The 14500-nt window shown below is 44.0% G+C and overlaps 1 protein-coding gene across 1 annotated transcript; it reads left to right on the forward strand.

The window, feature by feature from the left end:
- Positions 1-6685: 6685 nt before the first annotated feature.
- GZF1 (GDNF-inducible zinc finger protein 1) lies at positions 6686-14168 on the forward strand. The gene is made up of 5 exons (XM_006860658.1): positions 6686-8049; positions 9910-10004; positions 11764-11931; positions 12952-13109; positions 13818-14168. The coding sequence occupies exons 1-5, from the start codon at positions 6686-6688 to the stop codon at positions 14166-14168; spliced, it is 2136 nt and encodes a 711-aa protein (XP_006860720.1).
- Positions 14169-14500: the final 332 nt, after the last annotated feature.

Raw genomic sequence — 14500 nt, forward strand, 5'->3', positions numbered from 1 at the left:
TGGTGCCACCCCCCTTTGATCCCTGGGCACCAGCCCCAGACTTCTCAGACCCCTGGGGAGGCTCCCTTGCCAAGCGCAGCACCAATGGCACCACAGTTGGGGGATTTGACTGGAGCCTGATGAGTTCTCTGATTTCTACTGACTTCGGATGGCCCTGCCGAGCACAGGGGAGCTGCAGCTGCCCGCCCATAGCTCCGGGGCCTTTGAATGGGGTGGGAGGCTCCCTGGCCGGGGACTGTGGGGAGCCTCCCCATCTAGTCTTCCCCCCCCACCCCCCGACCCCCAAGCGGAAGATGCCCAAATCATTCCTGGGGCCCAATGCAGCCCTCGTGAACCTGGACTCGCTTGTGAGCTGACTTCGGCCCCACGCTTCCCGGAGCCAAGGCCTCCAGCCCCTTCCTGCCAAGTGGTGCCCCAACCTCTGGCCCCTGGATCACTAACCCATTCCAGCCTGTGCCCCCTGCAACGCTCACTCTGAACCAGCTGCGTCTCAGCTCCGCTCCCCAGGTCCCTGGCGTACCCCCGACATATATCGCTCCCCTGGGAGGAGGGCTGGCTTACCCCCCATGATGTCCCCGTACCCACCTCCAACACTAATCCCTTCCTCCTATAATCCAGGGGGGGGAAGGGGACTTGGCCCGGCCCAGCTTCAGTGTTGTGAGTGCATGTGAATGGGGGCCCCTGTCCTCAACCTGCCCCCTCCCCTTCCTGGGATCCACTCAGACTACGCCCTCTTCCCCGTTCCCCCCCCCACTCTACCTGAAACTGGAACTGGGGGTGGGAGGGCCGCTGGCAAGAGGAGGAACCCTTTCCTGTGGTATTAGAAGGGGGAGGGACAGCTGGGGGGTAACCCCACCCATTCCCTTCCCTCCAGACCTCCCCTCAGATCAGTGTTGAAGCCTCCTCATCCCCTTATGCACCCCGTGGTGAATCCTAGGTGATGATTTTGGCGACTTCGGCAAGGCAATAAACGGCAATTTTCTTGGACGTGGCTCCCTCACCAAAAAAAAAAAAAATGTCATTACATTTCAGGGAGAGAAATGTCTTGTCTTCTTCATTTGGTTGCTTTTGTCACTGGTCTGGTGGCATCTGGCACTGTAAGGTTAGGCTTCCTTGAACGTACTAAGCATACACCGTGTGCAAGTCTATGCTTCCTTGAACGTACTAAGCATACACCATGGTTGTTTACTTCTAGTCTGGGAGCAGACAAAGGAAAAAAAGGTCAAAACACAATAGTGGCTTCTGAGGGGATCTTCTGGGCCAGTTAAAGTCAAGGCAGAGGACAGCTCAGAAAGTTACGGTAACTGTTTTGGGGATCCCAAGGGGGTAATCTTAATAGATTTTCTTGAAGGACAAAGGATGATCATGGGGGCTTATTATGAAGAGGTTTTAAGAAACTGAAAATAGTAAAATGGTGATAAGGAGACAAGAAAAGTCACATAGAGCAATTTTTCCATTATAACAATGTACATGCTCATTCTTGGAGGGTAACAAGTGTTATCTTAAGAGAATTTGATTGGGAAACCTTTCCTTATCCAACCTATAACTATGATCTTGCCCATTCAGACCCTTTTTTGTTCCCCAAACTAAAAAAAAAAAAAAAAACGTGTAAAAGGAACATAGTCTGCATTGCTGAGGATGCCAAAACTGCTGTTATGAAATCTTGATGTGGTGTAAACAGAAGTGCATGAATTAGTCAGGGAAGGGTTAGAGATGGAATGACTGCCTTCAGAAGTGTATAGACCTCTTGTTGTTGTTGTTATTAAGTGCTGTCAAGTTGGTGGTGACTCATAGAGATCCTGTGTAGGGTTTCCAAGGAGCAGCTGGTGAGCTTGAATCACTGACCTTATGCTTCAAACCAACCTTGCAGTCCAGCGCATTAGCCCACAAGTTGCAACAATAGCTTCACATTTTGATATTTAATAAATTTTGATATTTAATGCTTAATAAAGGTTTCTATGATTTTGTACCAATACCTTTTGATTTACTTTCATATAAACTGTCTAAACAAGTTTATCATTAATTTTTGAAATAATAAATACCTACTAAGTGGATGTTCAATATTTGAAGAATAATGAACCAAAGACAGTTGTTCCAACAGAACAAGAGGATACTGAATGGTTTAAAATTAGTGAAAGTATGCACCAGGGTTGTATTCTTTCATCATACTTATTCAATTTGTATGCTGAGCTCATAATCCAACAAACTGGGTTATAGGAAGAAGAATGTGGCATCAGGATTGGAGGAAGATGCATGAACAACCTGCAATATGCAGATGATACAATCTTGCTTGCTGAAAGCGAAAACTTAAAATACTTACTTATGAAGATTAAAGACTACTGCCTTCAGTGTGGGTTGTAACTCGAAGCAAACAACAAAAAAATTCTCACAACCGGGCTAATAAATAACATCTGATAAATGGAGATAAGACTGAAATTGTCAAAGACTTCATTTTACTTGGATCCACAATCAACACTCATGGAAGGAGGCGTCAGGAAATCAAAGGACATGCAGCATTAGACAAATCTGCTGCACAAGACCTCTTTGAAGTGTTCAAGAGCAAAGGTACCAGTTTGAGGGTGAAGGTGGGTCTGACTGAAGCCATGGTACTTTCAATAGCCTCACATGCATGTGAAGGTTGGACAATGAATAATGAAGATGTAGAAATGATGCATTTGAGTTATGGTGTTGGAGAAGAATATTGAAAGTATCATGGACTGCCAGAAGAACATACAAATCAGTGCTGGAAGAAGTACTGCAAGACTGCTCCTTTAGAAGTCACGACGGTGAGACTTAGTCTTGCAAACTTTGGACATGTTATCTGGAGGCCCCAGCCTCTAGAGAAGGACATCTTTCTTGGTAAAGTAGAAAGTCAACAAAAACTAGGATCCCTAAGGGGAGGGATTAACACAGTGGCAGTGGCTTTGGGCTCAAGTACAGCAGCGATTGTGGGATGGTGCAGGATCCGCAGTGTTTTGTTTTGTTGGGCATAGGTTGGCTATGAATTTAAGTCTACTTGACAGTACCTAACAACAACTATGTGGGAAGATGTTTTCCTAAACAATACCAATACAACCTGTGGTCATCTCTAATGGTGGTGATTTTGTGCCGTGGAGTGGGTTTTCGTAACTACTGCACTAGCAGATCTCTGGTCCCAGTTAAGGAGAACAAAGGCCTCAATAAGGCTCTAAAGGGGGGAGACTTGGATGTTTGACTTCAGGCAGGTTTTTCAAATTGGGGAGTTGATTAGGGTTGATAAGGATTAGTAGAAAGAGAAACAAGGAGTTTTAAAGATCTTGGATGTGCACGATTTTCATCAAAAAGCTGATGGGTCTTCTGGGAAATTCTCGTAGTAAATGACCAAACGTTTCCCTGGGCAGAAGACACCTAAAGAATAAAGTCAGATACCAAAATACCGCGTGCAGGGAGCACACAGAACCCACTAGGGCTGCATGATGTGAACTAGATTTCAGGGAGGGCTGCTAGGCCAATCACGCACCTTGTCCGTGCCAAACAGGGTTGTTGTTGTTGTTGTTAAGTACCGTAGAGTCGGTTTCGACTCTTAGTGACCTTGCACAGGGTTTCCGAAGCTGTAAATCTTTACGGGACCAGAACGCCTCATCTTTCTCCCGCGGAGCCGCTGGTAGTTTCGAACTGTCGATCTTGAGGTTAGCAGAGTCAGAATTCACTAAAGCTCCTAAAAACACTACTGCCTTCAGTGTATTCCGACTCACAGCGACCCTGCCTTATCTTTCTCTCGCGGATTGGCTGCTGAGTTTGAATTGTCGATCTTGCGTTTAGCAGGGCAGTGTTTACCCTACAGCGCTATCAGGGCTTCAGAGCATTAGCTCCAGGTATGCCTTTCGCCCAGCGCGCTCCTTCCAAGCATTCATCGCCGTAGCTTGGCAACTCGCCGAAGGGGATCAGAGTTATAGCGGGCTCTGCAACTTCAGGTTACAGACCCAGGATATAAGTGCCGCGGATGACTGCTTGGGGAGTAGGTGCTGCCGGGACGTGAAACTGACAAAGTGGGGCAAACCGGAGCTGCTCCGCCCCAAGCCAGGGAAAGCTACAAAGTGGCCTTCGGTATCTTCTGCGCAGGCGTAGACCTGAGGCCGCAAGGCGTGATGCAATCCTGCGCGGCGCGGCTAGCAGAGAGGCTCTAGCGAATTACTCTTCATATAATGCCTCTAAGCGGCCTCCGCAGTAGGACGTGCGCGCGCAGTTCTCCCTGTTTCCCCCTCCCCTCTCCGCCCCACGCGGACCGGACGGGACCGTCTGGGGGCGGGGCGTTGTGTGTGACGGCCAATGGGATGCCCCCGCGAAGGGCCGCGCCCCCGGACGCCCCGCCCCACCGCCCAGCGTTCCTGGGGCCTGGTCTAGGCGGCGCCGGCTGCGAGGTGAGTGAGCGCCTCGGGCCGTCGCATCCCAACCGGCTGGGCCTCGGGGCGCTTCGGGCGGCGTGGCTCCGCGCGTGGGGTGCTGCGGACCGGGACTGAGAGGCCCGCATTCCCGCAGGCTGCCACGAGCGCTGGGGTGGGACCGACTCCCGCGGACGTCAGGCAGCTGCTAGCGGCGCGGTGGTGTCTGCGATTTGTGTGTAGAGCTGGAGAGTGGGGGAGCTGGGGCATGGGCGGCGGGGCTGTGAGGGCGACGGAGGTTTAAGTCTACAAGGAGAAATGCAGTCACGTTAAAAGTCTCTTTAATTGGGATATGACCTTTAGGCAGGAGTCTGAGGAGGGGAAGGACCCTGCTAAGGCCCCCAGGTTGAACTCTTCGGGAAGTAAGACCAGGGACTGTCTAACGCTAAGATGCTGGGCCCACTGAGGCGGCAGTGTGAATGCCTGTTAATTACTGCGAGAAAGAAGACTGCCACCCACCCAGGACGAAACTATTCCTGTCGCCATGATCAATGCTTTCTTGCCCTGTAGTCAAGGAAATGAGAAATCGTACTCAGAGATCCCTGTCATACTGCCCACGAACACTCGCTCTTTGGAGGTCCTCACCCTCCGAGGCTTGGGGAAGCCTGAGGATGGCGGTGAGCGAAGGCATTATTTCTCCCAAGGGTGGGGCTAGCCTCCCTTCCCCAATATATCCTCACCTTAGGTTTTGCCAGTATTTTTACAAAGTTAACGGTGCTGTCTGCTTCCAGTGGCCTTGCTCAGGCCTCATATGTGTTTTTACAGTTGATCTCTCAGAGGAAGTCTTATTTCCCTTGTTTTTCATGTTTTGGGGGACCAATGGTTCTGAGGAGCCAGCTGGAACTCTTGGTACCACTAGACAAGGGGGTATGAGTGAGACTTGTTTTTCTGGAACGCTAGGTTCTACTCAACATGTTCAGTTTCAGGTGGTCTAACAAGGTCTGGTTGCAGGTGTTTTGAGAGGGAAGGTGGGTACTTTTGATGGGTGGAGAGTTAGGAAGGGAAAATGGATTTGAGAGAGGTTGGTAGATTCAAGAACAGAATGTTAAGACTGGATCTTGAGGAAAAAGCGCATATTCTGGAAATCTGAGGAGAGGATGGAACCATCAAAGCAGAAGCAATGACCCAATATGGTAAGGTACCACAGAAATCAAGACAAGGAGACTTCTAAGGGGCAAGGGTGGCTGGGGGTGAGATCTGCATTGTGTGCTGTTGGGGCAAGATTCAGGTAGCTAAAGGTAGCTCTTGGCATTTGATAGGACTGCCGGAAAGGTGTTGTTAAGTTTGGGTTTGTGTCAGAGAGCCCACCACCAGGCCCAGGGTCACATCTCAGCACCTTGTTATTTCCTCATCTGTGCATTGGGGATAATAATGTCACCTAGCTGTAGGATAAGCACTGGACTGCTAACCTCAAGGTTGGCTGTTCAAAACCACCAGTTGCTCCTTGGAAACCCTATACAGGGTCACTATGAGTCAGAACTGACTCAGAGGGCACATGCATAAGAAGCTGTTAACACTTTGCCAAGAAGTCTCAGGCACCACTGCAAATGCTTTGCTATTTACGTGTTTGCACTCACTGAAGCCTCACAACGTCCTATAGCATTGTACAAAGGAAGAAGAAATTGAAGTACAGAGACCTTAAACTTACCAAAGCTGTGGAACTTGCTTCAGTTCAGTAGAATAATGGTAATTCAAATCAAAATGTGTTTTAAAATGGCCATTGATTATAGACTACTTCTCCAGGAAGCTTTCAAGAAAACTATTTAGTTGGTTGTTTTCAAAGGCAGAATTGATTCTCTTAAGGTTTGCTCCCAGGCAGAGGCAACCATATGTTTTAATTATCTGCTTTTCTGACCAAAGAAACTAGACATTATTGCCATAAGTCTGTTAAGAGTTTTGGGGATTACATCTGTAATCAAATTAGGAATTGGTTTTGATAAGCAAATTACTGTTTTAATGTATTTCATTGATCATTTTAATCATTCATGTGTATCATTGGGAGAAATCTTGGTAATATTTTACTTTTTCATTGTAAATACTATCTTATGAAAGCACACCAGAATTTCTCTTCAGAAAACTGCTAAGAAGTGAAATGTCAACTTGAATTTTCTCATGAGATAAAAATAAGGTTGGTAAGAGATCTGTATCCTCTGAAGAATATAGCTGAAAAAACCTCAGAATTTTGAGTTCTTTTCTTTCCGTACTTGCTCATGCATGAAATGATTTTGGTTTTGTTTTCAGAGCTGATTTTAGGAAGAAGAAAGATGGAAAGTGGTGCAGTTCTGCTGGAATCCAAATCCTCCCCCTTTAACCTTTTGAATGAAATGCACCAGTTACGCCTCCTGGGCCACTTGTGTGACGTGACTGTCAGTGTGGAGTACCAGGGTGTTCGGGAGGAATTTATGGCTCACAAAGCAGTGCTGGCAGCCACCAGCAAGTTTTTTAAAGAAGTGTTCCTTAATGAGAAAACTGTGGATGGTACAAGGACTAATGTCTACTTGAATGAAGTACAAGTTGTTGACTTTGCTTCATTTCTTGAGTTCGTCTACACTGCAAAGGTACAGGTGGAAGAAGATCGGGTGCAGCGAATGTTGGAAATGGCTGAAAAGCTAAAATGTTTGGACTTATCAGAAACTTGTTTTCAATTAAAGAAACAGATGTTAGAATCTGTACTTTTAGAGTTGCAGAATTTCTCCGAGTCTCAGGAGACGGAAGTGAGCAGTGGCTCCCAAGTTAGTGTTGCCCCTGATGCTAGGGCAAAAGTGGCCACTGACAGTACTCATTCCAACGGCCTTTTGGATTCTTCAGATTACCCAGTGGAGAGAATCAGCAACGGTATGCTGCTAGATATGCCACTGAAGAAGTCTAAGGAGAAACTAGACAAGAAAAAAGATGTAGTTAAGCCTCCGTACCCAAAAATCAGAAGAGCTAGTGGAAGACTGGCTGGAAGAAAAGTGTTTGTGGAAATCCCTAAAAAGAAATATACACGAAGACTCCGAGAGCAGCAGAAAAGTGCTGAGGATGACGTAGGGGACTACAAATGTCCTCAAGACCTGTGCCCAGACAATAGGAGAGTAGAGATGGATCTCGTTACAAAAGATGTGAATCCCAAAACTGAGGATTGTAATGCTGGTGGTGAGCTGGAGGAAATGATGCAAAAAGCTGGGGCAGAGGAGGAAGAGGAGGACGATGATGGGGATAAGAAAAGTAACTTTAAGTGCACCACCTGCGAAAAAGCATTTTTGTATGAGAAGAGCTTCCTGAAGCACATCAAACACCACCATGGAGTTGCTGCCGAGGTTGTTTACCGCTGTGACACCTGCAGCCAGACCTTTGCCAACCGGTGCAACCTGAAGAGCCACCAGCGCCATGTGCACAGCAGTGAACGCCACTTCCCGTGTGAGCTCTGTGGGAAGAAGTTCAAAAGGAAGAAGGACGTCAAGAGGCATGTCCTACAGGTCCATGAAGGTGGCGGGGAGCGGCACCAATGCCAGCAGTGTGGCAAGGGCTTGAGCTCGAAGACGGCCTTGAGGCTCCACGAGCGCACCCACACCGGCGACAAGCCCTATGGCTGCACTGAGTGTGAGGCCAAGTTTTCTCAGCCTTCTGCACTTAAGACCCACATGAGGTATGAGTAGGTCTCACTTGTGTATTTGAGTGGTGCAAGAAATAATCAGAGACCCTTCGAAAGAATTTTCATAGTGTGGCTCATTTACTGGAATTTGCTTTTCTTGAAATGCATTATGTTGAGAATTGGATGTATTTCTTTGTGGCTACCATCTAAATATTTTGTATCTTATTTCCTTTAAAAGTTAAGAGATTATTTTAAGATAACTTTTGAATTATTTTTTCTGGGTAGAGAAGCTATGAGAGATTGCCTTTCTTCAACTTTTTGGAAATCTTGTGTTTCTATAGGCTTCAGGACAAGGGAGATCCTCCTTCCACCTTCTCCTTTCCCTGTTAATAGCACAGAATCCTGAATGCAGCAAGAACTGAGCTTTCCTGCTCTTAGGAGGGCAGTAGAGAATGAATGCCAGGGCCCAGGAGGCTATCTTGACTTCCACTTTAGGGAGGGCCTCCACTTTCTTCCTGTGGTACTTACAGTTCCCTCCAAACTGGAGGAAAAGTTGGATCCATTACCTTTCTTTTCCTGGCTCCTCATTTAGAAATCAGGTTCTGAAACCATCTAGAGTCAACAAACCCATTAAAGATCTCAGTGAAATTTACGGCATTTGCACTTAGGAAACATCTGTGGTTTCATATTTTAGGCTTGGAAAATGTGTCATTGGATAGATAGCCTAAACACCAGAGTTAGGGCAGACTATGTTTTTGGTTAGTTTGTTTCTGAACTGTAGGTGGTTGCTGTTCAGTTTTTAAGTAAGTTTCTATATAATTCTCAGTATTTATATCTGAAATACAGATAAGCAGGTGTTTCTTCTCTATTCTAAATTTGCCTTCAGACCTTTACTGTATACTGTTTTTGTTGTTGTTAGGTGCCATTAGTTGGTTCCAATTTAGCAATCCTACACACAACCTCAGGATCAGCAGTTTGAAACTACCAGCTGTTCTGCAGGAGAAAAATGAGGCTTTCTGCTCCCGTAAAGATTTATAGCCTCGGAAACCCTGTACAGGGTCGCTATGAGTCGAAATCCACTCTACTGCACACCACCACCACAATGCACAACATAACCAAACACTGCCTGGTCCTGTGCCATCCTCACAATTGTTGTTATACTTGTGCCCATTGTTGCTGCTACTGTGTCAGTTCCATCTCATGGCAGTCTTCCTCTTTTTCGCTGATCCTCCACGTTACCAAGCATGATGTCCTTCCCCAGGGACTGGTCCCTCCTAACAACATGTCCAAAGTATGTGAGAGATGAAATCTCGCCATCCTCAAGTCTAAGAAACATTTTGGCTGTATTTTTCCAAGACAGATTTGTTATTCTATATACTATATTTAAAAGACTTGGCTTAGTAAGTGCTCAGTAAATCCTGTCTGAATGCTTTTTCATAATAGTTGTGAAATAAAGTCCTTAGACATAGCCCTCAGAAAACAGGTTTCTTTAGTGTTTTGATAGCAATTCTCTCTAGACTAATTACAGTATTAGTAATTAGTAAAATTTTGATCATGTATTTTGTTAGCAATAGTGTCTAAGGTGTTTGTGGTAGATTATTCTGAATGAGGAAGTATTGGTGCTTTTGAGTGTTTTGGAAAATATGCAAAGGCCTGGTCTCTACTTACAGATGCCTTATATCATGAACAGTGAGGTTTATAAGCAGATGTGGATGAACATTTCACGTCTTAGAGGGAAATAATCTACAGGCCTTGTATTGGGATGGAGACTATGGGCCTCTTTGCCTCTCACTTCTGTCATTCTCATTAGGCTTACTGGAGTAAACTATTTTATATCAGACTCGAATGGATATTGTATTACAAAGTGAGGTTTGAAACATATCCTAAGTTATCATCTGAATGTTGTACTTTCAGAATTCATACAGGGGAAAAACCTTTTGTCTGTGATGAATGTGGTGCAAGATTCACTCAGAACCACATGCTGATTTATCATAAAAGGTGTCACACAGGTAAATACTCATGCTGTTATGATTGAATGTCTGTCTTAGCTATAGAAGGAAACTGCAGTTTATTTAGACTTTGGCATCCATTAAAGCAGTACAGGCTAAATGTACTGATAATAGCTTTTCTATGTGTTAAAGAAACAAACCTAAAAATATGCCCATTGTGTCCAGTGCTTGTGGTGCTGGCCATTACTCCACGGGGCAGTTTGAATCAGCATATGATCCTTTGGGAAGTTACTTTGTGGGTCTTATGTATCCAGAGGTATGAAACAGTTCTTACTGTTTGGGCCAGAAATCATATTCCCAGGAATCTGTCCTAAGGAAATTGTCCAAAATATGGGAAAAGCTATATTCTAATAGCCGTCTTCTTGCAATTTCTAATAATAAAGAATTGGAATCAATGTCTAACCATGAAGAAGTTCGATAAATTCTGATAAACCACCAGCTTATGACCTGTTTGAAGTAATGCTTCTGAATGGTATGAAAAAGCACCTGTGCTACAATGTTGAATTAAAAAGTGCAGAATTATGCACTCGGTCCCAACTATCTTGAAAATCTGCATTAAGGTAGCAGGATTCTCTCATTTCTGTTTCTCAAAGTTTTTTGTGGTCAGATTTTTTTATATGAGGTAGAAAAATAAAGTTGGCTTTATTATGTATGATTCAGCACAGTAACCCTGAGGTACAGAACCTTACTGTATAGTATAGAAGTATACTAAGTCTTACTCTTTCTTGTATATTCTGGTTATCTACTAATGTGGTTCTTGCTCCTTTGATTGCATTCTTTACTTTTCTTTATGTGCCTCAAGTTCAAATGCAGATGGGGCAGAGATGAGGCATTTATTGACACGAATTTGTTAAGTGCCGTGAAAGTTCCAACTCATAGTGTCCCTCCCTGTATAGGGTTTCCGAGGAGTGGCTGGTGGATTTGAACTGCCAACTTTTTAGTTAGCAGCAGTCCAGTGATTATCCTTCAGTGGCATACGAGTACTCCATCAATATGAATTAGTGGACTGTAAAATGAGTGGAGTTAAAAAAGAAAAAAAGAATGGAGTTGTTGTCTTGTGAAGTTGGGTGTGAGGGCAAGGCCAACTCACATGAAACGATTAAGTTAGTGTTGTCAATTGATGAGTCTATGAATGGATTCAGATTTTATTAAAACCAATATTTGTTTTAATAAAAAAAAAAAACTGTGAAATCAGGAGCACATCTAATGATTAGGTGAGTCTGATTTGTGGTATCAAAGAATTACAACTGTATATAGCCTTTGTAAAGTTCCTTTCCTTCAACGATCCATGGAGGTGCTTTTTGGGAAACAAACCCAACAGTTCCACCAAGAAGAGCTATAAAATGACTTTCTTGTTTGGAATTTTGAAAATTGTGAGCTATTAAGTGCTGTGGAGTCGGTTCCGACTCACAGTGACCCTGTATGTTTCCAAGGAGCGGCTGGTGGGTTTGAAGGGCCAACCTTGTCTTCTGTGTCCAGTGCATTTTCTACACCACCACACCAGGACTCTGATGAAATTCTAGTGCAGTCATCTAGAATTTGAAGTCTTGAGATCTTCAAGGATAGTTCACATCAACTTTTAGCAAGCAGCTTTAGTGAATAGGGTCTTTTGATCGTTGTAACTGGAACACCCAGGAAGCTGTTGTCCAGGGCCCTTTGAATATATAGGTTGTGTTGAGAGTATGCGCCTAACTACTCTACCCTTGGGTTTTCAGTACCTATATAGTTTCTAACTTTTCGTTTTATTTTTTTCATGTAGGTGAAAGACCTTTTATGTGTGAAACATGTGGCAAGAGTTTTGCTTCCAAGGAATATTTAAAACATCACAATAGAATCCATACTGGATCTAAACCCTTTAAATGTGAAGTTTGTTTCAGGACTTTTGCTCAGCGGAATTCACTTTACCAGCACATTAAAGTCCATACAGGTATGAATGGAATGTCATCAAAGAAGGAAATTTAGTTTGTCATAAAAAACATCCCAAAGGTTCTAGAGTTACTAGAGTTGTTTGGAATTAAGCTTTAGTAGAGAGCGTTGGCCAATTTGTTTATAAAGAACATTTAATTTTTTTTTTTACTTTGGAGGTTTGTTTCTGGCTCTGAGAAGCTGAAAAGTAAAACCAGTGTGTGTACAAATGGGAGGCCACCAAGTGTGTTGGCTATTTGGACTTTGTATTGAGAAGGGCAGAGAGTGTGTAGGTGAAATGAATGTGCATACATGAACATTTTAACAATTTGTAGGTTAGAATTACGGGTAATGAGCTATGTGTGCTATACATATTATTGTTGTTAAGTGCCGTCGAGTCTGTTCCGACTCATAGCAACCCTGTGTAGGATTTCTGAGGAGCAGCTGATGGGTTTGAACTGACCTTGTGGTTCTCTGATCCTACAGTACCACACCAGAATGTACACATACGTATGCAAATCCAGTCCCCTGATAAGGAGACTTGGGATTTTTAAAAGTTGCTCCATTACTGTAGATAGTAGGTAATGATTTCTATAGATGGTACATTAACTGGAAGTAGGGATTTTGGCCCTTGTTTGGTATAGGACATAAACTCTTGGCATCTAACTAAACTATCCATTGCCATCAAGTCATTCCTGACTCATGGTAACCCTATATAAGGTTTCTGAGATTGAATCTTTATGGGAGCAGACAGCGTCATGTTTCTCCCAAGAAGCTGCTGGTGGGTTTGAACTTTCATGCCTGTGGTTAGCAGCCAAATGCCTAACTCAGCACCACCAGGGTTCCTTGTTGGTATTATTGGGATTACAGATTTAAACAAACCTGGTCAGTGATATTTGAGTTGTACTCAAAACAGCCTGCCCTAGAATGGAATGCTGGTGCTTTGCAAGTGGTTTATAAACAGTATTATTCCAGAGAGCATTCAGAGTTAAATACAGTAGGCTAAAGAGACCAAGTAGTTTGTTTTCTTTTCCTGTTTCAGGGGAACGTCCCTACTGTTGTGATCAGTGTGGTAAGCAGTTCACGCAGCTCAATGCTCTTCAACGCCACCATCGAATTCACACAGGAGAGAAACCATTCATGTGTAATGCGTGTGGGCGGACATTTACCGACAAGTCCACTCTCCGGAGGCACACCTCAGTAAGCAGTTTGTTGTTAAGTGCCATCGAGTCAGTTATGACTCATTGCAACTGTGCATAGGGTTTCCAAGGAGCAGCTAGTGAGTTTGAACCATTGACTTAAAAATGAAATACTGTTAGGTACATAGAAGCATGTTGGTGTTGTTGTTATGTGTCATGGAATCGATTCCGACTCATAGTGACCCTCCTGTACAGGGTTTCCAAGGCTGTAAATCTTTATGGGAGCAGAAAGCCTCACCTTTCTCCCGTTGAACAGCTAGTAGTTTCGAACTGCTGTCCCTGAGGTTCACAGCCTGATTCGTAACCACTGAGAGCTCCTTTATATAGAAGCGTACACAGTCCGAAATGTCTTTGTCATCATTCCTTAACATGGGTAGAGAAGACAACAGGTATTTCTCCTCAGGTGTTTTCCACAGCGAGTACATTCACAGGGTGAAGGAAGTGAAGAATCAAGCCTCAGGACCCAAGGAGAACACACTCCACAAGTACTTCCCATGATGATGACGCTGTACAAAGAATTTGACAGTCCAAGAAGGGGATGTTGCTGCAATAGAAACCAAATTTTAAGTTGAAGAGATTTGTCATTCTTGTTAAATGCACTTGTTAAAAAAAGAAAAATTTATAAAGATGTACTTGTTAATACAAATATGTGAATTGGAAGATGTCTTTGACACATTTCACTGACTTATGCTTTGTGTTTGATTTATAGATACATGATAAGAATACTCCATGGAAGTCTTTCCTAGTGATTGTAGATGGCTTACCCAAGAATGATGAAGGGCACAAAACTGAACAGCCTGATGAAGAATATTTGTCATCTAAAATTTCAGATAAATTGCTGTCTTTTGCAGAAAATGGCCATTTTCACAACTTGACATCAGTCCAAAGCAGCATACCTGTTGTGCATGAGAAGAGGTCTACAGACATGGCCTGCAAGCCAGATGATTCCTTGGTTTCTCAGGGCTCTCTGCTCACCACCACCATCAGCGATCTCAGTGAATTGACTCCACAGACGGGTGCGATGTCCCCACAGCTTCACTCTCTAACCAACATGGAATGAGAGCTTAAAGTTGCATGCTAGGCAGGTCTCATCCTGCACATCTTTGAGTGTGTGATAGCTATATTCAAGATGTTGTGAGGGGCTAAGAAAGAATTGTCCAGGGGCAGACGATGAACGAAAGAACGGCTTCCACAGATTTTCCGTTAACATGCACGTCTGTGTCTAAAGTATTTTTAAAGCTTTCCCTTAAAAATCCTGATCTGCATGTTCTCGGCTATACTCCTATCAACAAAGCAGTTAACAAAACCTCACCAGATTTTGGAATAGATTATATGCATTAATCATTCTAATACTTAATGTTTATGAAATCTGGACACATGCTTGACTTAATT

The sequence above is a fragment of the Chrysochloris asiatica genome, unplaced genomic scaffold, assembly GCF_000296735.1.
Source record: "Chrysochloris asiatica unplaced genomic scaffold, ChrAsi1.0 scaffold00039, whole genome shotgun sequence".
Classification (NCBI taxonomy): domain Eukaryota; kingdom Metazoa; phylum Chordata; class Mammalia; order Afrosoricida; family Chrysochloridae; genus Chrysochloris; species Chrysochloris asiatica.